This window comes from Eptatretus burgeri, chromosome 5 (assembly GCF_056783735.1).
Source record: "Eptatretus burgeri isolate ZD-2024b chromosome 5, Ebu_testis_v1, whole genome shotgun sequence".
NCBI classification, from domain to species: Eukaryota; Metazoa; Chordata; class Myxini; order Myxiniformes; family Myxinidae; genus Eptatretus; species Eptatretus burgeri.
Genome location: NC_140965.1, coordinates 55,569,336 through 55,594,811, shown reverse-complemented (window position 1 = coordinate 55,594,811; position 25,476 = coordinate 55,569,336). Strand labels below are relative to the sequence as shown.

General features: G+C 39.6%; 1 protein-coding gene across 4 annotated transcripts in view; it reads left to right on the top strand.

Annotated features, from left to right (window-relative positions):
* The window catches only part of PKD2L1 (polycystin 2 like 1, transient receptor potential cation channel), a 165,350-nt gene extending 141,483 nt beyond the window's left edge, over positions 1-23,867 (top strand). For 2 of the 4 annotated variants that reach the window (XM_085881907.1, XM_085881904.1), the window contains exons 9-16: positions 857-977; positions 1,521-1,619; positions 6,061-6,170; positions 12,401-12,518; positions 16,765-16,838; positions 17,616-17,729; positions 23,086-23,115; positions 23,300-23,864. In XM_085881907.1, the coding sequence (XP_085738033.1) occupies positions 857-977; positions 1,521-1,619; positions 6,061-6,170; positions 12,401-12,518; positions 16,765-16,838; positions 17,616-17,729; position 23,086 (637 nt within the window). In that variant the 3' untranslated portion in view covers positions 23,087-23,115; positions 23,300-23,864. Of the gene's footprint in view, positions 1-856; positions 978-1,520; positions 1,620-6,060; positions 6,171-12,400; positions 12,519-16,764; positions 16,839-17,615; positions 17,730-23,085; positions 23,116-23,299 lie in introns of all 4 variants that reach the window. The other 2 variants (XM_085881906.1, XM_085881905.1) reach the window with 2 other exon arrangements.
* The last annotated feature ends 1,609 nt before the right edge of the window (positions 23,868-25,476 follow it).

Sequence of the window (25,476 nt, the reverse complement as noted above, 5' to 3'; positions counted from 1 at the left end):
TGGTTGCAGCAGGTTGACCATCATCTCAAGGAGATGGGGATGGGCCTGGCATCTGCCTGGGGGATGGCCAGACGGAGGCCCCTGGAGTACCGGCGGAAAGTGGACGCAGCGACGCGCTGTTCTGGCACATGCTCCCATACCTGACCTGACCTGATGGAAATTGAAAAAAAGAACATCCACAGATGAAATTAATACAGGAAAAGCACCAATGTATGACAAATCAACTGCACTGGAAGCATTTCTCAAGCTCACCCTCAAGCACATGCAAGCGGGGGGGGGGGGGGTGAGACAAGACAAGAGAAAGAGCCGCTGTGAAAAATTTCGATACCACAAGAAATAAGTGAACAAAGAAAACAGGATACACGTTTTAGTGTTTTGGAGAGTAATGAGTGAGAATTGCCAAAATGGCTCTGGTGCATAAATGTGCAAAGAGTAATGGGGAAATAGCTCGCAGACAGGACACAACAGTGACAGAGAAAATAGTGTTAAAGACAGTACAACATAGTCACTTGGCATTATCGAGATAAATCATGGACAAAATTTACTTTGTTTTGGGCAACAGTGGAGTGATTTACCAACTAAAATAATGTTGAGAATTTTTGTTTGGTTTCTGTCATTTTATTGTAATATTTCATTTTATCTCTGCATTCGTTAACCAGAAGTCTAACTTTATCCCCTTGTCAGTTATTGAACCATTGGTACAACAACTCTTGAGCATAATGTTTCATTCAACGACTTTAACAAGTGCCTGGAAAAATGGTGAGCTAAGATTCATGACCTGATCCAGTGATATCAGCTGCAAAACCTTTGCAGTTCTTTCTTCATTGAAGAGCTTTCCTTGTTTACTCTGCTGCAGATTTACTCAGTTCCGTATAATTTTGGGTGATTTTGACTTCCCTGCCATCGAGAAAGCTAACCGCATCCTGGGTCCGATTTACTTCACCACTTACGTCTTCTTTGTTTTCTTCGTACTGCTGGTAACTAAATCACTACATCTGGCACAATACTGTTAGTACAGCGGGTTGTAAAGTTGGTTCAAAGTCCTTGTACAGATGCATCAGCTTAATGTTGGCATACATTACATTTATTCTTTATTTCAAAAGAGAGTGTGCACATATTTACTCAGGTTTTGCTGACTAATATGGTGAATCAGCACGTGTAAAATAATTCAATCGGGCTGCTATAATGTAATCTGATATGAAAAAGTGTTGTGAATTACACTTATAAGAGTAATATCATCTGCTACGATGCATGTTTCATCAAAATTCAAAACAATCTGATATATCAGGAGTTTTTGAAATGATTTCGGAATGACATACTGATGATATTCAAAGAAATGCCAACGTTTTCATTTTTCAATATATAAATATATACGGTTAGTTAAGATTTTTTTTCTTACTTCAACTTGTATATTAAAAGATAAAAAAAAGTTGCCATTTGTTGTGCTATTGCGAGTACCTCATTCCGAGAACATTTTGAATGCCCAACCAATATAAACGCAATTGCTGGATTTCTTACAGAATATGTTTTTGGCCATTATCAACGACACTTATTCAGAAGTCAAGGAAGACCTGTCCAAGAAGAAAAGCGAGTTTGAACTGTCAGACTTGATCAAAAAGGTCAGTGGATGTCTTTTCAAGGTATTTGTTTAAAAAAAAAAATATTTAATCAAATCAATATCTTTCTGTCTTTTGAAAAATACATTGATTTGCTATTTTTAAGTGACCCATTACTTACTTAGATGTGTCAATTGCCCCGAGTTAAAAATGCAACTTTAAGCATGAATTATGGGATGTAACAAGGTATCTAAACAGCACTAATGCCTCGTCTCCATGAGAAAGCTTCAATACAAAAGCAGAATTAGGTGAAACCTACAGTAGGTTAGCTAGAAGCAGAGGTAATGATGCTCTCAGTTTTAGTCAGGGCTATATTTGATGGATCTTCCTAGGTATTGAAATATTCCATGACGACAGCGAAGTAAAAGGACTGTTGCCCTCAACGCAGGCGGCTGTGTTTTTTTTGACCATCTATTCTCCAGCATTGCTCCCTCTGCCCTCTCAGTATTCCAACTTTCTTCATCAACTCCAGGATGTACACATTCTTTCAGTAACTCTCTCTCTCTCTTGTTAAACTTCCAAAATCCAGGATGACTGCACAACGAAACTCTGTTGCTTGCTTCTCCCATATATGGAACTACCTTCCAGAGGCTATTCTTTCCCATTCTTCCCTCCAGGGCTTAAAGCATGAGGCAGCGCAACACCACCACCTCATGTCATCCCCTGTCCTGACCCATCATTTTTATTACCACCATCAACCCCACCAAACTAAAGCCTCTTACTTTCTGGTTTCAGTGTTTCCTCCCCTTATACCCCTCTCTGATATCAAGTGGTGCCCCCCTCCCTTTTTCATCTTTTCAACAATTTATTTTTATTCCACCAAGATACTATGGAAGTAGAGCCAATAAGTGATTTCTACATACAGTGTCAAGTCACAATGTACATATTGAGCAAACAAAACATCTTGAAAGCTAGAACAGCACTGGGTAGAGCGCCTACTTCTACGAGGCTGAACAATTTACGTTTTGTATCCCACGGACAGGCCGGATCTGCATCCGGATCTTAACCAAATTATAATCAGCTTGTTCTTATCACCTACCCAACTAAGTTTCGTCACAACCCATGCACAACCTTTTGAAATGTTGTGCTACACATCATTTTGGCCATATCTATCAATGGTGAAGAATCATTTTTTAAATCTTAGGATCCAGATCCAGATCTTCACCAAAATACAACTAATTCGTCCTTTTCATACATCCATCCTATACACCAAGTTTCGTCCAAATCCATCCACAACATTTTGAAATATCGTGCTATATCTGGCTTTTGGCATGATCCCTCAATGGTGAAGAATCACTTGAAAAAAATAAAATTAAATTCCAGTATCCGGTTCAAGATCTTCACCAAATTTTAATTCATTCATCCTTGTCACACACCCAACCAAGTTTCATCCAGAACTGTCCATAACTTTTTGAGATTTCCTGCTCAAAGAGACGGACAGACAAAATGGGTGAATACATAGCTTTCGTCCACCTTCAGTGGTGGAGGTAACTAATTGGTGCTGATATTTGTGGACAAAAAACATTTTTGCAGACAAAAGCACTTTAAAAAAAATTAAATTGTTTTTTATTCACTCTTTATTCACCATAACTCCAACAGCATTATTTTTTTTGTATGTCTGGTGTTGGCTTAATGGTTAGGGTGGTGGGCATGGGATCTGATAGATTCTGAGTTCAGATCCAACTTGGCTGTTGAATTAATACCAGGTGTGGTTTGACTTTACTTGTTATCCTTTTGAGGTCAGCAACATCTGCAAAATGAGTACCAGCTTTCTGGTATCCTGTGTCGGAGTGGCGACCTGTCCAGGATTGTGTCCTATAGCCAAGGAGACTGCTTCGGCAGCACCAATGCTCTGCACAGAGTATGGTCCTGATAGATGGATTATTTTTTGTTGTTACATTTTCGCACTACTTAAATGCAGTAAATAAAAGTTGGCCTCAACAGTTTGGGGTATCAAATTGTTTGAGCTTATTAATCATCTGGGCAACCCCCCCCCCAAAAAAAAACATTTACATGGCTCACAGAGGCCATATGTTTCAGCGGGTTTGATAAATCTTATTTGGAAGTAACACACGACAATTCGTACCGGTTTGGTAAATTATTTAGTGGCTGTGTAAAAAATGCATGGATGGCAAAGATAATTGGGGGAGTTATATGAACTGTTGTTGGTGGTGAATGCATTTATTTTACTTACAAGGTCAAAGGCTCATGGAAGAGCTGTTACACACACACACACACACACACACACACACACACACACACACACACACACACACACACACACACACACACACACACGCTTGGCCAATAATTGGCACAATTTTTCAGGAATCGTCAGGTTGGAGTCAGTGTAATTGCCGACTGCAGTATGTACTGTATACAACCCAAAAACCTTGAGTAGCTTTCACCAAAAAACAACGTTCCGTTTATATGGACGTTTCATGGATATGTTCACGAACATTAATCTTTATCAACAGCTGCTTGTGACGGGTGCAAAGAAACAAATTTGGCTCGGAGGTTTATAAAACACGTTAACATGGCAAACGGCTTGGAAATCAGATGTTATTTCACAACAACTCGCTCAGAATGAATGACGGAGCATGAACTACTCGCTCAGAATGAATGACTGAGCACAAACCACTCGCTCAGAATGAATGACAGAGCACAAACCACTCGCTCAGAATGAATGACGGAGAACAAACCACCCGCTCAGAATGAATGACAGAGCACGAACCACTCGCTCAGAATGAATGACGGAGCATGAACCACTCGCTCAGAATGAATGATGGAGCATGAACCACTCGCTCAGAATGAATGACGGAGCACGAACCACTCACTCAGGATGACGTGGCATGGCAAAAGCCTCCGCAGTGAGTGAACAATTCGCTCAGAATGAAGTAGCGCGTTACTCCTATCGACCGAAGGGCACTCGGCAAGTGGCTTAAGCACTTAAGCAAGCACTCCAATTAAATGCTTGGTGAGGAATGGCTGGTCAGTCTGTGGCTGCATACCATATGGGCTCCCTTTAACTTTAAAGCTGGTCTTCACCGTGCCCGCAGCAGTTAAATAAATTAAATGGATTCGTTCAAATAATGATTTTATAGTTTTCCACAAATGAGTTGCTGTTTAATGTGGAACAACCATGGAGACATCGCAAACTTTAATCACCCATGACATAAACATTGCAGATGATCTGCCACGTTGCCTGCTCATCTGTGCACGTGTCACATGGTACATCAGTTCGTGGCCCACACAAATGTTACAAATTCCTTTTAAAACGTCCGTTTTTCACCAGATTTGCTTTGATTCCTTGTAGAGCATCTCACAAAACCACCAAAAATATAAACACAGATTTGGCAGATGCTATGGGTAAGCAGTCCCTCTGGGGGTACAGTGCACGATGTCAAGCAGTGAATGCATTAATTTATTCAGCTCAATTAAGCTGATTAATTTTGGCACATTCCTATGTATTTTGTTCGCTCAATATAATTCTCCAAACAGTAGAAAAAGTTAAGTTTAATACTTTGGAAATTTCATTTTTTTGTGTGTATATATGGAGGGAGGGAACATATCCTTGCTTGCTTAAAGTAAATAGGTATATCGGCTTAGCTTAAGACTCGTCATTTCCATAAATTATCAGATTTCACTCCAGATTTCGACACTTATTTAATCCGCATGATATCCAATCCTCAAAGCCGAAATAATATTTCAATGATATACTTTAATTAGTCTGTGAGAGTGGAAAATTGCATCATATCATAATGCATGAAACCACTTTAAGCTCCTAATTTGAAAACAATAGCACTTACAAAAGTGATGTATACAGTGATTCATAGCTATGATGAACAGGCATTCGATAATATGAGTGAGGAAAGTGAAAAGAAAACTTTATCGGGAAAAAATCGTTGCGGCCTGTTCCAAGTCAAGGCATGGTTGAGCAGGCCAAAAAACATGGCAGCTTCAGACCCCAGCAAGGTTACCCATGATGTGCCTGATAAAGGACATAATTAAATAAGGCTGTTAATTATCTTTAAAAGGAGTGATTGATTTAACCCAAACACCCAATTTTCATTCATGCATTTCCTTGGAGTTCCCTTAGTATGCTTGCATAATTTCAAGCTGCTAGGTTTTATGGTTTTGGAGTTATGGAGGAGACACACCGACACACACACACACACACACACACACACACACACACACACACACACACACACACACACACACACACACACACACACACACACACACACACACACACACACACACACACACACAAACACACACAAACATTTATTAGTGTAGATAGATAGATGCCCTAACATTTGTGTAATTAAAGTCAATGCAGACATTATAATAATGAATGCAACATTGCTTCTCTATTTTAATCATTGTATCATCAAGTTTCATTTTGGAAATGATCTAAGATTGCATTTGTGTTTTGCAGGCACTGCTTAATATGAAAACAAAGTTCAATCGAAAGAGTAACAAACAAGGTGATTGTGATGCTGCAAATAGCGATATTGCCATTGATGTCTGGAAAAGCAACCTCCAGGAGTGAGTATATTTACATTTATAATTGCCAAAGTAATTTATTAATAAACAGTCGGCGAGAAAATAATTTGCAAGTACATCTCATGCTGGAAACATACATTACATGATATTCAATAACCAATAATTTGTGCATCTCTACTAAATGAATTGTTCTAAAAAAATTATTAGTCAGGATTATAAACATGGATTCTTTCATCAATACGCTCACATTATGAAGAAAATTGTTTCAGGTAACTTTTCATAAAATAATTGCAATAGATAAACAAGAAAGAGCAATCTGAGATTGCAGACGTGCGCCAGGACTTTAGTGTGGTGTATTTTGTGTGGCAAATAAATGGAATAAATGTGTGGCAAATAAATTTTGTGTGGCGATTACATAGTGGGCCCATTACATTTTTGAAATATCATGTTATATATCGTTTTTGGCCCTACGTCTCAATGATGAAGAATCACTTAAAAAAAATAATAAAAATTCTTGCATCTGGATATGGATTCAGATCTTCACCAAATCTAATCAATTTGTCCTTGTCACACACCCAACCTGTCCAAGGTTCATTCAAATCTGTCCACAACTTTTTGAGATATTGTGCTATACATCAGTTTAGCCCCATCACTCAATGGTGAAGAATCATTGAAAAAAATTATCAGATCCGTATCCGGATGCAGATCTTCACCAAAATATAATAAGTTGTTCCTTGTCACACATTGAAATTATCCACAAAATTTCATCCAGATCCGTCCGCAACTTTGTGAGATATCCTGTACACAAACAGACAAACAAATGAAATGGCCCATAGGGCCAGGACTTGACGAAATTCATCCAGTCAAAGATACTCCCCTCCTATGTCCGTGTTTCAAATTTGAAAGGAATCCGTTAAGATTTGGTGGAGACATGAATTTTTGAAAATCGGCCCATGCTAAAAGATCCAGATTTTCGCGATTTTCAGGAATTTTTCCTGACCTTGACCTTTGACCTTGACATGCCAAAAGTTATAGGGTTCTATTCTGGTGGCCAATAAGTCCATTGTTGAAGTTCCATGACATTCCGACTCGAAATGCGATCTGTAGAGCGAGACATACACACAAACAAACAAACTCACAAACTGAACCAACCAATATACTTGACAAAATCATAGATTTCCTCAAGGCCCATAGGGCCAGGACTTGACGAAATTCATCCAGTCAAAGATACTCCCCTCCTACATCCGTGTTTCAACTTTGAAAGGAATCCGTTAAGATTTGGCGGAGACATGAATTTTTGAAAATCAGCCCATGCTAAAAGATACGGATTTTCGCGATTTTCAGGAATTTTTCCTGACCTTGACCTTTGACCTTGACATGCCAAATGTTATAGGGTTCTATTCTGGTGGCCAGTAAGTCCATTGGTGAAGTTCCATGACATTCCGACTTGAAATGCGACCTGTAGAGCGAGACGTACACACAAACAAACTCACAAACTGAACCGACCAACATATTTGACGAAATCGTTGATTTCGTCAAGTAACAAAAAATCTAATCAGTGCTAGCCATCCCCCTTCTGAATCACGTGGTGTAATTTGACATTGGTAGCTTCTTCCGTTCTCGAGTTATAACTTTTTTTTGGATGTTTGAACTCACTGTGATCTTGACCTTTGACCGATTTTGACCAAAATCTAATCAGCACTAGCCATCACCCTCCTGGATCACGTGGTGTAATTTGACATTGGTAGCTTCTTCCGTTCTCGAGTTATCTGTAGCAAACCATCAAAAATCGAATATTTGACCTCGCTGTGACCTAGATCTTTGACCGATTTTGACCAAAATCTAATCAGCGCTAGCCATCACCCTCTTGAATCACGTGGTGTAATTTGACATTGGTAGCTTCTTCCATTCTCGAGTTATAATTTTTTTGATGTTTGACCTCACTGTGACCTTTACCTTTGACCAATTTTGACCAAAATGTAATCAGCACTAGCCATCAGCCTCCTGAATCACGGGGTGTAATTTGACATTGGTAGCTTCTTCCGTTCTCGAGTTATCTGTACCAAACCATCAAAAATCGAATATTTGACCTCGCTGTGACCTTGACCTTTGACCAATTTTGACCAAAATCTAATCAGCGATAGCCATCACTCTCCTGAATCACGTGGTCTAATTTGACATTGGTAGCTTCTTCTGTTCTCGAGTTATAATTTTTTTGATGTTTGACCTCACTGTGACCTTTCCCTTTGACCGATTTTGACCAAAATCTAATCAGCGATAGCCATCACCCTCCTGAATCACGTGGTGTAATTTGACATTGGTAGCTTCTTCTGTTCTCGAGTTATCTGTACCAAACCATCAAAAATCGAAGATTTGACCTCGCTGTGACCTTGACCTTTGACCAATTTTGACCAAAATCTAATCAGCGCTCGCCATCACTCTCCTAAATCACGTGGTGTAATTTGACATTGGTAGCTTCTTCTGTTCTCGAGTTATAATTTTTTTGATGTTTGACCTCACTGTGACCTTTACCTTTGACCGATTTTGACCAAAATCTAATCAGCGATAGCCATCACCCTCCTGAATCGTGTGGTGTAATTTGACATTGGTAGCTTCTTCTGTTCTCGAGTTATAATTTTTTGGGATGTTTGACCTCACTGTGACCTTGACCTTTGACCTTGACATGCCAAAAGTTATAGGGTTCTATTCTGGTGGCCAATAAGTCCATTGGTGAAGTTCCATGACATTCTGACTCGAAATGCGACCTGTAGAGCAAGACGTACACACAAACAAACTCACAAACTGAACCGACCAACATACTTGACAAAATCTACGATTTTGTCAAGTAACAAACAAGAAGAAGACGTTGTGCAGAGCACAATACTTGCAAAATCCATTAAACAAATTTCACCTCAAAAATAATTGGTGGTTGAATTCAATGACTAAATATGAAACTCTTCTTCAAATTTCAAGTCAATCGGATGAAATTTTACAATTTTAGGAAGTCGGCCTATGTTGTCCTTTTGGCCGATGTGGACCTCGAAATAATTGGCTGGTTGAATTCAGTGACCTGATGTGCAAATCCTCTTCAAATTTCAACTCGATGAGATGAAATTTGAGGATTTTAGAAATCCCACCGAAGTTGTTGACCTTTTGACCGTTTGAACTCAAAAACAATATGCTTCTTGCTTATGACAAACTCTACCATGTGGTGAAGTTTCGTAAAGGTGGGTTAAAAATTGTCACCTGTAGGCGACAAACAGACAGACAGACAGAATAACAAAATTGACTAACCAATATAGTTGAAAAATCTTCGATTTTGTAAGTAACAGACAGGCAGAAAGGGGTGAAAACATAACCTCCTTCAGTGGCAGAGATAATTATCATATCCGGATTTAGATCTTCACCAAAATGGAATCAATTCTTCCTTGTCACACACCCAATGTGTCCATCAAGATTCGTCTGAATCTGTCCATAACTTTTTGAGATATCGTGCTATATATCGTGTTTAGCCCTATCTCTCGATGGTGAAGAATCACTTAAATTATAGTATCCGGATCCAGATCTTCACCAAAATCTAATCCTTTCGTCCTCATCACACACCGAGCCTCTCCACCAAAATCTAATGCTTTCATCCTTGTCACACACCCAACCTTTCCACCAATGTTGTTCAAATTCGTCCACAACTTTTTGAGATATCCTGTTCACAGACAGACAAACAGAGAGACAGGCCAGTAGGCGGCCATGGGTCGCCAAGCATCCGATGACCTTTGACCCCTGATCTGAGTTAACCTAGTACTAAGTACTTACGAAATTGGAATCAAATCGGTTAACCCGTGTATGAGCAAGGGGGCTTTGAATGGTCATTTTGCCCGAACAATGCACTCATTGACCTTTGACCCCTGACTTAGCCAATATAGGTCAATATGTCCTGAAGTAAAGTTGTAGTACCCATTGAGTACTCTGTACCTATGAACTTTCATTCGTATCGGTTAACCCGTGTAGGAGCAAGGGGGATTTGAATGGTCATTTTGCCCGAAAAATGCGCTCATTGACCTTTGACCCCTGACCTAGCCGAGATAGGTCAATATGTCCTGAGGCAAAGTTGTAGTACTCATTGAGTACTATGTACCTCTGAACTTTCATTCGTATTGGTTAATCCATGTAGGAGCAAGGGTGCCTTTAATGGTAATTTCGCCCAAAAAATGCGCTTATTGACCTTTGACCCCTGACCTACTCGAGATAGGTCATAATGCAAATAAGCAAAGTTATAGTACTCATGACGGTCTATAAGCATGTAAAGATTCATTCGATTCGGTTCAACCGTCTTGGAGCTAGTGTACTTTGAATTTTCAGCGGGAATGCTCAATGGCCCTCGGACACCCAAGTTGAGAGGGTTACCATTTGGAAACTATAAGATATAGAAAAAAATGGATGTCATGTAGCAGATAGTGAATCACCTTAAGATTATGCATCCCAAATCTCATCGAATTCCATCTACTGATAACTACTGGGTATCAATTTGAATGAAAAGTACAGAAAATGCGGTTTGATATCGGAAATCCCCAAAGTTCGAGGGGATGCTGTGGGTGAACAAAGATATAAATCGAAAATCCAGCTCGACCGGTTGTGCACAATGCATTCCAGATGATAAGTGTGAATTTTCATGACCATCCGACCATAACCCTAGGAGGAGTAGCATTTGGTGCGAAGGCACCTCCAGCTCTCGCATATTATCGATTTTTGCCCTTTGACCCCTGACCGAAGCAATATCGGTCAATATGTCCTGAGGCAAAGTTGTAGTACTCAATTGCGTGCTATGAACCTGCTAAGTTTCATTCGTATTGATGCACTCACCTGGTCGCTAGGGGGCCTTCAATTTTCGTCAATTTTCGGGCATACCCCATTTGTAGGGGGCGCTGCAGGTAAACCATTCCATATATCACAAAAACCAGAATAAATTTGGTAGAGCATCACCTGTAGATGATGCATGCCAAATTTCATAAGCCTACATGGGATAATGGCTTTCGGAATTGATTTTGGGTGAACGGTACCGATTTTGAAGGTTTTTTTTTGAAGGTACCGAAGAATTTTGAAGGTACCGAACCAAAGCATCCCTAGCAACCATCACAATTTCCAAAGCACTAGGTCACAAGATGTACCTACCACCCGAATTTGGTCAAAATCGGCCCACATTTACTACCAATTATGCTGCAGACAAACGAACAAACAGACAGAATTACTGACAATAAGGGTCACCTATTTCGGCGACCCACAGACAGTGGTGAAAACATAAACTCCATCCACCTCAGTGCCAGAGGTAAATATATGGAGAAATGTGGATTTGCTTGTGTGAGGTGAGTGAAAATTACTAGCAGTCAAAGATACTCATTGAAGTCAAAGAAATGTCGTTTTTCTTTTCTCATATATTCATCATGTCAAATGTTTTCAGTGCAAATAATTCTGGTATCATTATCTCAAAACACAGTTACCTTACATAAAGTAAGAACCTTAACCTGTAAGCAATTTACCAATTTCCCAACTGCCCGGATCATCAGCTGGGCACCGTTCTACCTTGAGGTTTTGATCCTTTCAACCCAGAACCTCTCCAAACGGCAGATGCACAACCCCGGTCACGGATCCACATCAGTAGATCCACAACCTCAGTTGCGCCCAGGTAGTCAGTCATCCCATCAATACAACATCAAACTTTACTCACCAGATGATTTAATGTATTATCCCGCAGTTACAGTACAACTCCCATCACACATTTTATTATACGACAATACATTTAACACAATGCTTCATAAGCCTCCTGAAAATTAATCAATGGCTCTGCTTGAATATCTTTTGAATCCAAACCACGAATACCTGCACATACTGTACAACTATTATAACAATATCCATCTTCCCTCCTCAACTAGTATAGGCTAATATTTAAACAGCCACTACGTCGATTAATCTATAGTTATTCCTACTTGATGTATAAATGATCACGCAACATGTGGCGCACATAATATTTGGGTAAAATCGAATTTAATTTTTTTTAGGTACTTATCATTATTGCGACAGGGAAATTGTGAGCACCAATATAATTATTCCATTATTTTTGTAAACAAAATCGATGCTCATCGAAAAGCAAGTTGACAAAGGTCAACAACAAAAAAATGCATTGACAAGATGACGGAGCACACGCATATTTGAGGAAAACTAGCCACCCGATAAAAATGTATCTCGCATTTCATTCCTGTTCACTTTTTACATCCCATTAGACTTGGGCATTCGGACGACGACATCGATTCCAGGTTTAAAAAGTTTGACAAAGATGGTGATGGATTTCTCAGTCATCAGGAGCAAAGTGAAATGAAGAAAAATCTTGAAGATGAAAAGGTATGAATGGGTGAAACGGAAATGTTGAAATTTGTTCCTGCATTTATACACATGTATGTTGCATAATCTTGTGATATCGAAGTGGTTAGTAGAGAAAAAGGAAAAATCTTGGAAACCAAAATCTTTCTGTTCTCGTGCAGCGATTCGTACTTGTTCCAAGGAGTTAGAGCAGTTAATAATCAATCAGAAATGGTGAATATGTTGCTTTGTTACCATCAATAGAACTCCTGAACCTGCAGCCCAAGTGTGAGTGCCTTCTTGGACATATTGGTTCCAACACTAACCCACTCTTCTTCTTGCATCATGTCACACAGGCTGCATTGTCCTACTGAGAGAGCTTGCTTGAGGCCATTTAAAAACATATTTTTTTTCTTTAACAGAGAGTTAAACAACAGGTAGTTGCACAAAATAAAAATTCTATACAGGATCGAGGCTCATGGAAGAGTGAGGTGACAGAAGGTAAAGAGGAAACGGATAAACAGTTGAGCAATGGGGCAACAGTTGGACACAATAACAAGGGAATAAACAAACAGGAAAAGAGGAGAGTGAGAATAATGGAAGGAACACAGTAATCTGCAAGAAAGAGGGTAGTTATGTTATGTGGGGTTAATGGAGAAGAAAGGATTGTGGAGTGTGATTGGGGGGGGGGGGGACATGTGATGGTGAAAGTGATTGGGGGGGGAGGAACATGTGATGGTGAGAGTGATTGGGGGGGCACCATGTAATGGTAGTGCACTGGCTGCTGGAAGCCCTGCAGGGAAGATTGGGATTGAACAGCCTCAGGAAAGTGATTTCACAAACAGGGGAAAAATAAGAACAAAGAGTTGAGGTGTGCGGTGAGCCTGAATTTTTGGAATTCAACGAGAAAGGGTGCATAACTTGTATCCATAATGAACTGGGGAGGACCAGAGGTGTGCGACAGCAGAGGAAGCAAGACGGGAGGAGAGGCAGTAGAAAGAGGTCACCAACCTGTCTGCAATGTGAGAGTAACAGGTGTTGTGCTTAGTTCTCATTGCATGACATGCTAGTAACGTTGAGAAAATTAGATTCTCCAGGATACAAGAGAGGCAGATGTGATGCTGGGGCTACAGCTTGTAGAGGAGTATAGTACTCCATTGAGCTACAAGACAAAGGCTTTGCCAGCTGTTTGTAGTTCTGATTGTCAAGGAATGACATGGCATGATGGAGGATGCCGAGTCTGCAGCTGACTTTGGAGATCAGATTTGATATGTGGTCAGTCCAAGAGAGGTTGTGTCTGATGGACAGACCTATAAGTTTATGAGACTGAACCTCCTCCAGTGGCTGATCCTAGACATACGTACTGTAAATAGTGAGAATGACAGGGTGAGACAGATTTCTCAGGGTTTAAAGCCATGGTCCATTTGTCTGACAATTGTCTCATCAATTACGGATCAGCAGAGAGTGACAAAGTTGATGCCTACCTTATGGTGAGATCGCTTGACTCCATCTGGGGATCAAATCCCTGAACAAACTTCTCCGAGGCGAGGATAGAACAAAATTAATTATTTTGCCACCCCTCGGCCCACAATCCCAGGCCTTCCATGAAGATGTACCAGATTAATACGAACTTGCCTTGACTGTTAAGCATCTGAGATCGGATCAGAGAAGTTTTAAGTTACAAGATATTGTGTGTGCCTTTTCAATTAAGTTTTATTTATAATCTCAAATTGTCGCTCACAAATCCATGCAATTTTATGTAGTATGCACTGTGTTCACTTTTGAGAAGCTGGACGCATGCCGAAAACAATTCATTTGACAACATGCCATCACTCGATTTTACAAATTGAAATGAAATATTGTCAATGAATCACCCCTCAGTTTTACCATTGAAATCCTCACCATTTAATACAGGTGATACACCTCTCAATTTCCATGATGCACATCTGTGCAGCGTCTAGGTCAGGCTGAAAAATCCATCGCAGATATTTTTGTCTTATTTTACATCTTAACTCAGGTGATGTGCACTGGCCATTAATCTCGATCAAAATGGTTTATAATCTGTCATTTAGTAACATGCGTGCGACTGATCAGAAGTCTATCTGTGTCCACTTGTGTCCACTAATTAGGTGCACATTACTTGATTTGATGCTATAAGACGAGGCCAAAACAATCGGGCACCTCCTCCTTTGTTGTGCAGCACAAGGCTGTGAGTGGCATCATTGGCAAGGGGCACAGCTGTGCCACTGATGCAATGCCCTTGTTACCAGTGCACTGGTACTCATTTTGCTGACCTCAGAAGGATGACAGGCTAAATCAACCCTTCCTGGTGTTAATTCAATGGCCCAACAGGGGCTTCAACTCAAGACTCCAGGATCTTAAGCCAGCCACCTTAACTATTAAGCCAACACCAGGCTGATTGTACTCAACACAGATACAGCAAGTTTATAGGTCTTACGTTTGAATTATTGCATCGTTTGCATAAAATGATGCAAATTTTGAAGTGTTCACTGATAATTAATTTGATGATTATTCACTGGAGATGACAATGGTGTACTGTCAAGACATGATAGTTTTGTACACACCCTGGGCTCTTCAATAATGAACAATGTTTTGCATAATCATGTGATTATAAAATAAATAGCAAACGATTATATATTTGGATGTGTACGGAAAGGATTGACACTGACTGTTGATATTGAAGCTTCCAAGAAATTCTGGACATTATTAGACTGGCTATCTAGTCAAAACACACCTTTTTTTTTTTTTGATCCTGCATTAGACCTGATGACCTTTCTCACCATAACACAGCTGTTTCAAAAGAAAAATGTACTTTATTTTAATTTCATTAAGCCAATTTCATATTCCACATCGGAGGCTCAAAAAGCGAAATTGCACAATAACCATACCATGACACAATTATTCCAGAATGCCAAATGCATTCCAAACCAAGCATCCAACAATCACATGATCACAAGCTGAAAACTGATTAGCTGTCGATTCTGGGGTATACAGTTGAGGAATAAACTGCACACTGTAATTCTGGACGTGCCATGGTATAGACATCAAGAACTTCCGTTTTCCTCTTCCCCCATCCCTCCTGCCCTTCCCTAGAATTAACCTGAACTTTTAACTCGCTGCACACAACAATCACCTGTTGTTCGTTTTGTCTGCTTGGCTAAAATAATGAGCCAATGAAAGTAGTCAGTTTGTCCTTGAATCTTGCCACATAATGCAGAAAATGAGGGGGGGGGGGGAGTGGAATTGGTTGTAATAGCAGAATCACTTAAAATATATTCATTTTAAAGTAATTCACTTTTCATCCAACAAACAAGCAATTCAAAGGTCTCGTACGCTGCAAAATTACCAATTATAGTAAATATATATGTAACGTCATGTGGCTGCCTGGATATTTTTTTTTCCCTGACAAACATAATAGAGTTGTCAACAAGCACAATGAAACAATGCTCTTGGAGTTTGTGCTCAGTAAATGGCAAGTATCACTGGGAAGATCATGGGGACCTTTATTCCATTCCCAACACTAAAAATGGGATTTGAAGTGCTTCATCTGAAGGTAAGTAAGATCCAATCAATGGGATGTAAGGTTTGGTATTTCGGAAACAAACAATAGCTCGATGCAGAATTAAGAACTAGTCTTACTCATGAAGCCCTGTGTCGATCTGCCTCGGCAAACAGGCGGAAGAATGGATGAAACCAACAGATCAATGATCGAGGTATGTTGATTGCCATTAGGAAGAAAAAAAGAGAACCTGACAATCTCTTTTACCATACTTCAATCAAATTTGTGTTGATGCCACCCATTGTTTTACCTTCCTGGAATTTGGCACCCTGTGCCTCAGTCACAACTTTGTGACAAGAAATATATTGAATTTTTATGGGACTATTTAGACAAGATGTCCATCTTCAAACTGTCGTCAGCTGCCACTGCCGGAGTAGTAGTGAAAATGCCACAGTCTTATTAATTGTCCGTGACCTTCATCAGCACAAATTCTGATATTTCCTTCCTTTTTGTGTAGCATTCATGGAAATATATAGCTGCCGTCACCTTCATTCGCAATCTATTTTGCTGGTGATAAACTACATTTCAGAAGTTGCACCTTGTGATAGATTTATCCCACAAACATTGCTTCACTTGGAAGTATAATTGCCTCTTCTGCATTCTCATAGCCTGTCATATAAAGTTATCTCAGATAAAAGTAAATTTATATTTTTACAAACAAAATGCAAATATGTCGAGCCACACTGAGGGAATCATTATGTTTCACAGGACCAGCTAAGTAAAGACATCAAAGCCATGGCAAAGCAGGATGAAGGTGACATCACCAGAGGAGATTACAAAAGGTAAAAAGAAATAGAAAAAGAACATCTTAGCAGGCAAGTATGACAACGATTAAAATGAATTGATGGATTCAGCAATTGAGAGTGTCGGAGTGAAAATTTGTGATCACAATTAGAGACAACATAATACTATAGTTATAACTGATTAAGTAATAAACACTTCTTCAATTGATAAGCAAGGGGAAACACCGACAAGTTATCCTGTCTTTCGATTACTCTGTTAATTAAACAACGCTGACTCAATTATTTAATAGTTACAGCATCCGCTCCGAGTCTGGGAGGTCGGTGGTTCAAACCCTGGCCGAGTCACACCAAAGAACTTTAAAAATGGTACATACTGCTTCCTTGTTTGACGTTTAGCATTTAAAAGGATAACAGCATGGACAATCCCCATAGGTTGGCATTGATGGGGAGGAGGAAATTCCTCCTTGGGAAATGCCTCTGAGTGTGGTGAGAAAAGTGGCGCCATTGTTGTGACGTCACTGGTACCCAGAGTGCCCCAATAATTGGCGGCACTTCCCTCAAACTCAGTGGCTGTGTTTGTCTCATCTAACAGTCGTGTGTGTGTGTGTGTGTGTGTGTGTGTGTGTGTGTGTGTGTGTGTGTGTGTGTGTGTGTGTGTGAGACCGCTCCACTATGAGCCTTAGATACTGTAAAAAAAGAACAATATATATATATATATATATATTTTTTTTTTTTTTTGTGAAAGATAATGTAGGCATATCTCTTAAACAGGTAAGAAGTAATATAAGGTTTACAACAATAATTTATCACTTACAGGATGAATAACCAGATTGGCACAATGGAAACCAACCTGGATAAGATGGAAAATAAAATCGCTGAAATAATGGCAAGAATGGAGGCTCTGAAGGGTGGTGGTATTGGTGCACCTTGGTAAGTGACACTCCTGAGCATGTGTGCCATTATTGTATTTGCTCTCCAATTACAGATATCAAAGGGAAGATAGGCGATTAACTTTTGCAGATATTTACAGGTATCTACTGCAAGCAATAAAAACATTTAATGAAAGAATGCAAAAGGATGCAAGGATGTTCCTCCAAAAAGTATGTACCATATTTTCCAGTGTATAAACCGCACTTTATCGGCAAAAAAGGTAAAAGTTGGGGATGTGGTTAATACATGGGTATAGAGAAAAAAAATCGGTCTTAAAAACGATCAATGATGAATTTCAATTATATTCCAAATGAATACCTTTTTTAACAGTCGGAACTGCTGTTAAGCTCAATTCCACCATTTAAATTTTGAAAACCGGTTCAGGTTAAGAGTTTGTACAGTGTTTTATTAACCATGTGCAGAAATTAAATAAAGCCATGCTTGGAAACGTCCGGAAATGGCCGGAGACACCTGGAGTTTAGGTGTGTGGTGTATATAGAGCCTTGTGGCTCTGAAAATGCCATTAAACACAAAAGAAGAAGAACACCTGGTCTCACATCTAAATAATTATTATTCACAATGGCTAGAGTCTAATAAGTGAGCACCCACCTCAAATAAGCTTGCACGCGATGTGACGATCAACACTACTGCTCACAAGAAGGAACGCTTCACCATCATGCTCGCCTGCACCACAGACGGTGGCAAGCTTCCCGCATATGTCCTGTTGAAGAGGAAGACAATGCTCAAAGACAAGTTTCTAGCTGGTGTCATTGTTCGACGTGCACAGCAAAATGGGTGGATAGACAAGGGACTGGTCCAGGACTTGGTGCGCACAGTCTGGAGTAGTAGGCCAGATGGTGGTCTCTCCTGACGACAGAGCATGCTCGTCATGGATGCATTCAGTTGTCACAAGACCAACGATATAATATCAAAGCACTGCTCCGTCAGACCAACACCGATCTTATCATCATCTCAGGTGGGATTGATATCGCTCCTGCTGTCACTCAATGTGTCCATCAACAAGCCGTTCAAGGACAGGCTACCTCGCTGCTGGTCCAACTGGATAATCAGTGGGGAAAAGATCGACACCAAGAGCAGGGGGATGAGAAAGGTCGACCTTACGATGATCTGCAGCTGGATTGACAAGGTGTGGGAGGAGATACCGTCGGACATCATCAAGTGAGCATTTTTGAAATGCTGCATCTCCAACAACATGGACGGCACAGAGGACGACATCATTTGGGAGGAGGAGGCTGCAAATGACGCTGACAGCGAAGGGGATTTGCTTTACCCTGATTCGTATAAGGAGTTACGTGCCGTCTTCGATGAGGAAAGCATTGACGAGGATTTTCTCGGGTTTCGCTGAAAAACTTCATCAAACCCAAACGACCCTTTTCAGGGCCACAAATCCACAATAAATATGTATGATACCAGAATGAATCCCTTTTCTTTCTTTTTCTAGGAACAAAAATAAATCCTCTTTATAATATTAAAAAAATAAGAAAGAAAAATAAAAACTTCTTGATATCCTTTCCTCTCTCTTCAACTTCTTGAAAATGAGAATAACACTGTTAGATGAAATTAAGCGAACATGCGAATAAGCATGTTGATACCTCTGTCACTTTGTTCTGTACAAACGTATTTAGATCTCGATCAAAAAATAAAATGATCAATATATTCATTTCTTTTGAGGGTGAAAAACCGGGGTGGTTAATACACGGTTGCAGTTTATACACCGGAAAATTAGGAAAACAAGGTGAGGATGGTCATGAGAAATGATAATGTGAAACAATCCCGACATCTTTCTTTGAATAATGGTTGTACCCAGAAAAGACAAAGTTATATTGAACACACACACACACACACACACACACACACACACACACACACACACACACACACACACACACACACACACACACACACACACACACACACACACACACACACACACACACACACACACACACACACACACACACACACACACACACACACACACACACACACACACACACACACACACACACACACAGTGTCTTCTCTCGGTACAACCATTCTTCAAAGAAAGATGTAGGGATTGTTTTGCATGATCACTTCTTGTGACCACCCCTACCTTTGTTTACATACTTTGTGGAGGAACATTCCTACATCCTTTTGCCTTTTTAAAAAAAATCTCCACCACCGATGGTGAAGGAGGTTATGTTTTCACCCCTTTCTGTCTGTCTGTTTGTTTGTTTGATTGTTTGTTTGTCTTTGTGGAGGATATCTCAAAATGTTTGAGGACGGATCCAGATGAAATTTTGTGTACAGGTTGCGTGTATGACAAGGACAAACTGATTAGGTTTTAGTGAAGATCCAGATCCGACTATGATAATTTTTTAAGTGATTCTTCACCATTGAGAGATGGGGCCAAAAATGATATATAGCATGATATCTCAAAAAGTTGTGAAACGGATTCGAACGAAACTTGGTGGACATGTTGGATGTGTGACAAGGAAGAATTGATTCAATTTTTGTGAAGTTCCAAATCCGGATCTGGATCTGATCATTTTTAAAGTGATTCTTCACCATTGAGAGACAGGGCCAAACTAATATATAGCAGGATGCTCAAAAAGTTGTGGACGGATTGGGTGAAACTTGGTGGACAGGTTGGATGTGCGGCAAGGATGAATGGATTCGATTTTGATGAAGATCCGAATTCATATCTGGATACGAGTATTATTTAATTTTTAAAGTGATTCTTCACCATTGAGAGATTAGGCCAAAAACGATATTGTACTGTATAGCAAAATATTTCAAAAATGTAATGGGCCCAATATGTTATCGTTGATTGGGCATTACGTGGCAGAGGTATGTGCTTTACCGAGTGCCCTTCTAGTGTTTATAAAAGAAAGTTTTTATTGCTTGTTTCTTTCCTCATTTTAGAAATACATATGGATGTTGTACTACTGATTTATGAATGTCGTAATACATACTTTATAAACGATCTAACATTCTAAATAATATGTACTTTAGAGCAATATCTGTGAGTTGTTGCTGTCACTGACTTCCTGAAAATATTCCACGTTAACCACACCCAGTAAGTGTGATTTGGCAAATGTGTCCAGCGGCTCTGCCCCCATCAGGCTAATTGACAGTCGTACCCAGGTCAAAAAACCAGTAAAGACCAGTAGCTTACTGGTCAACTGGTACCAGTTGAAAACCAGTAGCCAACTGGTACCAGTAAAGCCAGTTGGTTTCTTACTGGTTTTAATATGGAAATTGGAATAGAGTGATATATTACCAGTTGAAATACATGTATTTAACTAACTGGTATCAACTGGGACCAGTACATTGTAACTGGTATCAACTGGGAGACCAGTACATTGCAACTGGTATCAACTGGGACCAGTACATTGCAACTGGTATCAACTGGAATCAGTAAGACTTTAACTGGTACAAATATGAGCTACTGGTTTTTTCAACTGGGAAATTGGAATTCTGACTGAATTTAACTGGTACCAGTTGAAACCAATAGAGACCAGTTAAAGACCAATTAGAACCAATAGAGACCAGTTGAAAATGTGTACTGGTTTTAACTGGTTTTTCGACCTGGGAAGGGATGATGCAACAAGTAAACCTCTGTTGGATGGTACCAGAATCATTGCCATTGAGAGAGGCAGCTCAGAAATACACCGTCTGAAGATGGTTATTATTATGATGAACGCGAAAAAGATTTTCGGGTTTTGACCGATCTCGGTTTTTTTTCTTTTTTTCTTTTTCTTTTTTTCTTTTGCCATGGTCTGGAGAACTGAAAAGTGATCCCTGTCTCAACAATCAGTTGAACAGATCAGGTAGGCTCTGATATGTATTGGAAGTGACTTTTTAGAGAAGATAATTAATACAACTTTAGTTTTGTATGTAGCGGGTGGGACTGCCATTTTTTCCCATGCTATCTCTATATAGAGTACGAGCGCACCCTGGTAATTACACAAGGTGGTGGATTGGGAATGTTACAATACAATACAAAAATTGAGAAAAGGGAAGGGAATGGGGGCTGAGGATAAAGGAAAAAGGCATAGAACTAGGCATACAATATTTGGAGAAGTTGGATAGTTATAAGGGGGAGAGGACTGGTGGTTGTGAGTGAAGAGGACAGGAGGAGAAAGTCATACAAGGGATTGTGGAAGGGGGTGGTTGCAGGGAAGAGGATAAGGGGAGATGGTGTGAGGGTTAATCAAATACCACCGTTTTGTCTATCAAATTTGTAAATGCACAATTTTCGTCTTGAATTCGACTGTACTCTTACGCACTCAAAATTATTTATTCCTTCTGATTGCAAGATTTGGATTTCATTTATTTACACAGTAATACAAAGGGCACATACTGGAGTTGTGTGGAGTCCTTGTGACTCTAGACTCTGTCTTTTGATATGGGTGTTCCTCATATCTAATAAAATTCCACTTGTATAACAAACTGATTAAAATTGTTACTTTAGAGCTCAGTCAGTTGACATTCAGTATTACTACTTGTGGCTCAGAAAGGAAGCAATATGTTGGGGGACACAAGATCAGGCATTGGATTCAAATTCAGCCAAATCAAAATATGTCCAGCCTCTCTTCTCAATACCATAAATCGTGGGCTGGAAAGATATGGGCTTAGAAGTATGCACACTCACCCCTGAGCTTTCTAGCCTGTGTTTTAATCTCAGCCCAGCTATAAACTGTCATCCTATTGTTCTGTAGGCATGGAGAGGCATCGATGTGTTTTACGCTCTTCAGATAGATGTGAAACTAGGCATCCCACCTGCTCTCATTAGTTGGTGGATGTTAAAGATCCCACGGTGTGCTTTGCAAAGAATAGCTGAGCTATTGCCAGCACCCTGAACAAATTCCAAATTATTGCTCCAACTTACAGGGGGCACCGTATCAGCAGCACAGCTGCACAAATGGTGCTATCCACTGATATTTGCTTCATTTGAAAGAACAAATTAAAATGTAGCATGAATCAAAATTATTTACCACTTGCAGCTCATCGATGCCAGTAAATATTCACTTTTGGATAACATGCACTGTACTATAATAAATAACGTTTGTTTGGAATATTTTAAGTTTATCATTTATTGAGCCAGAATGATTTCCTCTTCCACTCAGAGGTCGCAAATTTATTACCGACTCTATCACAAGTGATAATTGGGTGATTAAATGTACAGCAGACACTGTTTTGGAGAATGTAGATAATGTGTTCCATGTGAAGCAGAATGAAGTTGTTTTGCAATCTTAGTCATGAGAAATGAATCGTCCTCCGGACGAAAATTATTCTTAAAAACAATGAATGGATTATTTATTTTTATTTTTTCATTATTGTTGTCCAGAACAAGAGGTTGAACATTGCTCGGTGAATCGTAAGTACGATTCCATTCAAGTATGACCCAAAGACAACATTTGCACATGGGGCAATGATAAAAAGAGCAATCATATTGCAACTGCAATGGGATAACTTTGACATTATTAATTATTTGTTAATTAATCTTCTCTTGTGGAATTTGCAATGATCATGTTGCATCCCCTGGCCTTTTTGTCCTTCAGATTATTATTTGCTCAAGAACCATCAACAAAATGCTCAAATGTGAACTCTTTTGTTTGCTTGCAGTTCCAATGCATTAACATTGGCATTAATTTTTCAATTTGTACACGCAGCGTCGTAAACAATTCAGCTTGCATAGTTGATAGATCTTTGAAATACACTGATGCATGTTCCTTTTCTGTTCTCTGGTATATAACTTCCAAAACACTATTTTATGAGCACAAAATGTGCATTCTGTGCGAGTTACATGTACACGTATTATAAACAGTGCGTTTCCCATTGTATATTAAATACATTCCTCTTAGATTTGAATGACTTTTTGTTTTTTTTTTTCCAATGAACATGATTTCATACAATGTGGACATTGATTCCTGTGGTTATGCAATGGCAGAATTGCAGCCATTCATGAACAATTATCTTTTATATTCTATTGTGTTTCAGGTCAAAAAGTTGTGCATAAACTTGAAGTATGACAAAATGCTAAACATTAGGCCTTCCTGCTGTTGCAAAGTTTTATTTTGTTGTCGTAATATAAATAAATATGGAAACAACTTGTGAATCTTCTATATTATAGAAGGAGCCATGTCTGTCTGTCTGTTTGTTTGTCGTGCTATAACTTGAGAACGAATTAATGGATTTCAATAAATCGAACTACAGTGGATTCAGGAAACTCTTGGAAGGTTTGTGACGAAAAAATATAAATATTTTTTTTTAACGTGGGTGCACGTGGCGAAACTGCAAATGCCAACTTGCGACACTGTTTATCCCTGCACGGAGGACAGGATCTCCTAGGAATCCTTTTTAGCTCACCTGGACATTCAGTCTGGTGAGCTCATGTGATCGAGCAGTGTCCGTAGGTAAATAAGTGAGTGGGTGAGTCCGTAAACATTCGTCATAATCGCTTGAACCAAACACACAATTTTGATAAGCTTCATATGTGATGTCCAACGAAGGTGTGTTTGCCGCATCGATTGGATTCAGAAAATGCTTACTCTATTCAATACTTTTTCTTTAAACACCAATATTATAAAAGGATCCTTGTCTGTCTATCTGTCTGTCATGCTATAACTTGAGAATGGATTAACGGATTTCAATGAAACCTTTGACAGTGGGTTCAGGCAACACCCGGGAAGGTTTGTAGTGCGAATAAGAAGAAGAAGAAGAAGAAGAAGAAGAAGAAGAAGAAGAAGAAGAAGAAGAAGAAGAAAAGGACGGTCTGTGCATGGGTCCACAGGCACAATGGTGAAACTGCAAACGCCAACTTGCAATGCTGGTTATCCCTGCACGGAGGGCAGGATCTTCCGGGAATCCTTTTTTGTTATTGACATGCACACACACACACACACACACACACACACACACACACACACACACACACACACACACACACACACGATACCTCGTTGCAGCATTGCTTGAAAAAATATTTAAGGAGATTTATATAGCAATAAATCTCTTTATTTCAACAACAAATTCAAATCACTCCTCTGATGAACGACGTTTTTGACTTTTACCTCTACCACCAAAGGTGAACGAAGCTTATGTTTTCGCCCCTGTCTGTCTGTGAGCAGGATAACTCAAAAACATTTGGACGGATTCTGACAAAACTTGGTGGACAGGTTGGGTGTGTGCCAATGATGAATCGATTCGATCTTGGGGAAAATCCAGATACGAATCCATGTTCTGAAATTCCAAAAGTGATTCTTCACCATTGAGAGACAGGGCTCAAAACAATATACAGCATGATATCTCAAAAAGTTATAGACAAATTCTGACAAAACTTGGTGGTTATGTTGGGTGTGACAGAAGGATGAATCCATTCGATTTTGGTGAAGATCGAGATCCGAATACGAGAATTGTTTAGATTTTAAAAGTGATTATTCACCATTAAAAGACAGAGCCAAAAATGATATAGGTTATATCATGATATTTCAAAGAGTTGGCAAAACTTGGTGGATGCGTTGGGGTTAGGGTTAACAAGCCGATTAGATTTGGGTTAAGGTCCGTATGCAGATCTGGCTTATCAGTTGTTTACAAAGCGTAAACTGTTCATCCTGGTGGAGGTATGTGCTCTTGTTTTTTCTAATTCATCTGCTGCTGTAGTGAACCTAATATTTTGTGGATGGCCAATGCGGGAAGCAACAACATATAGTTGGCCACATGTGAAAACTAGATCACA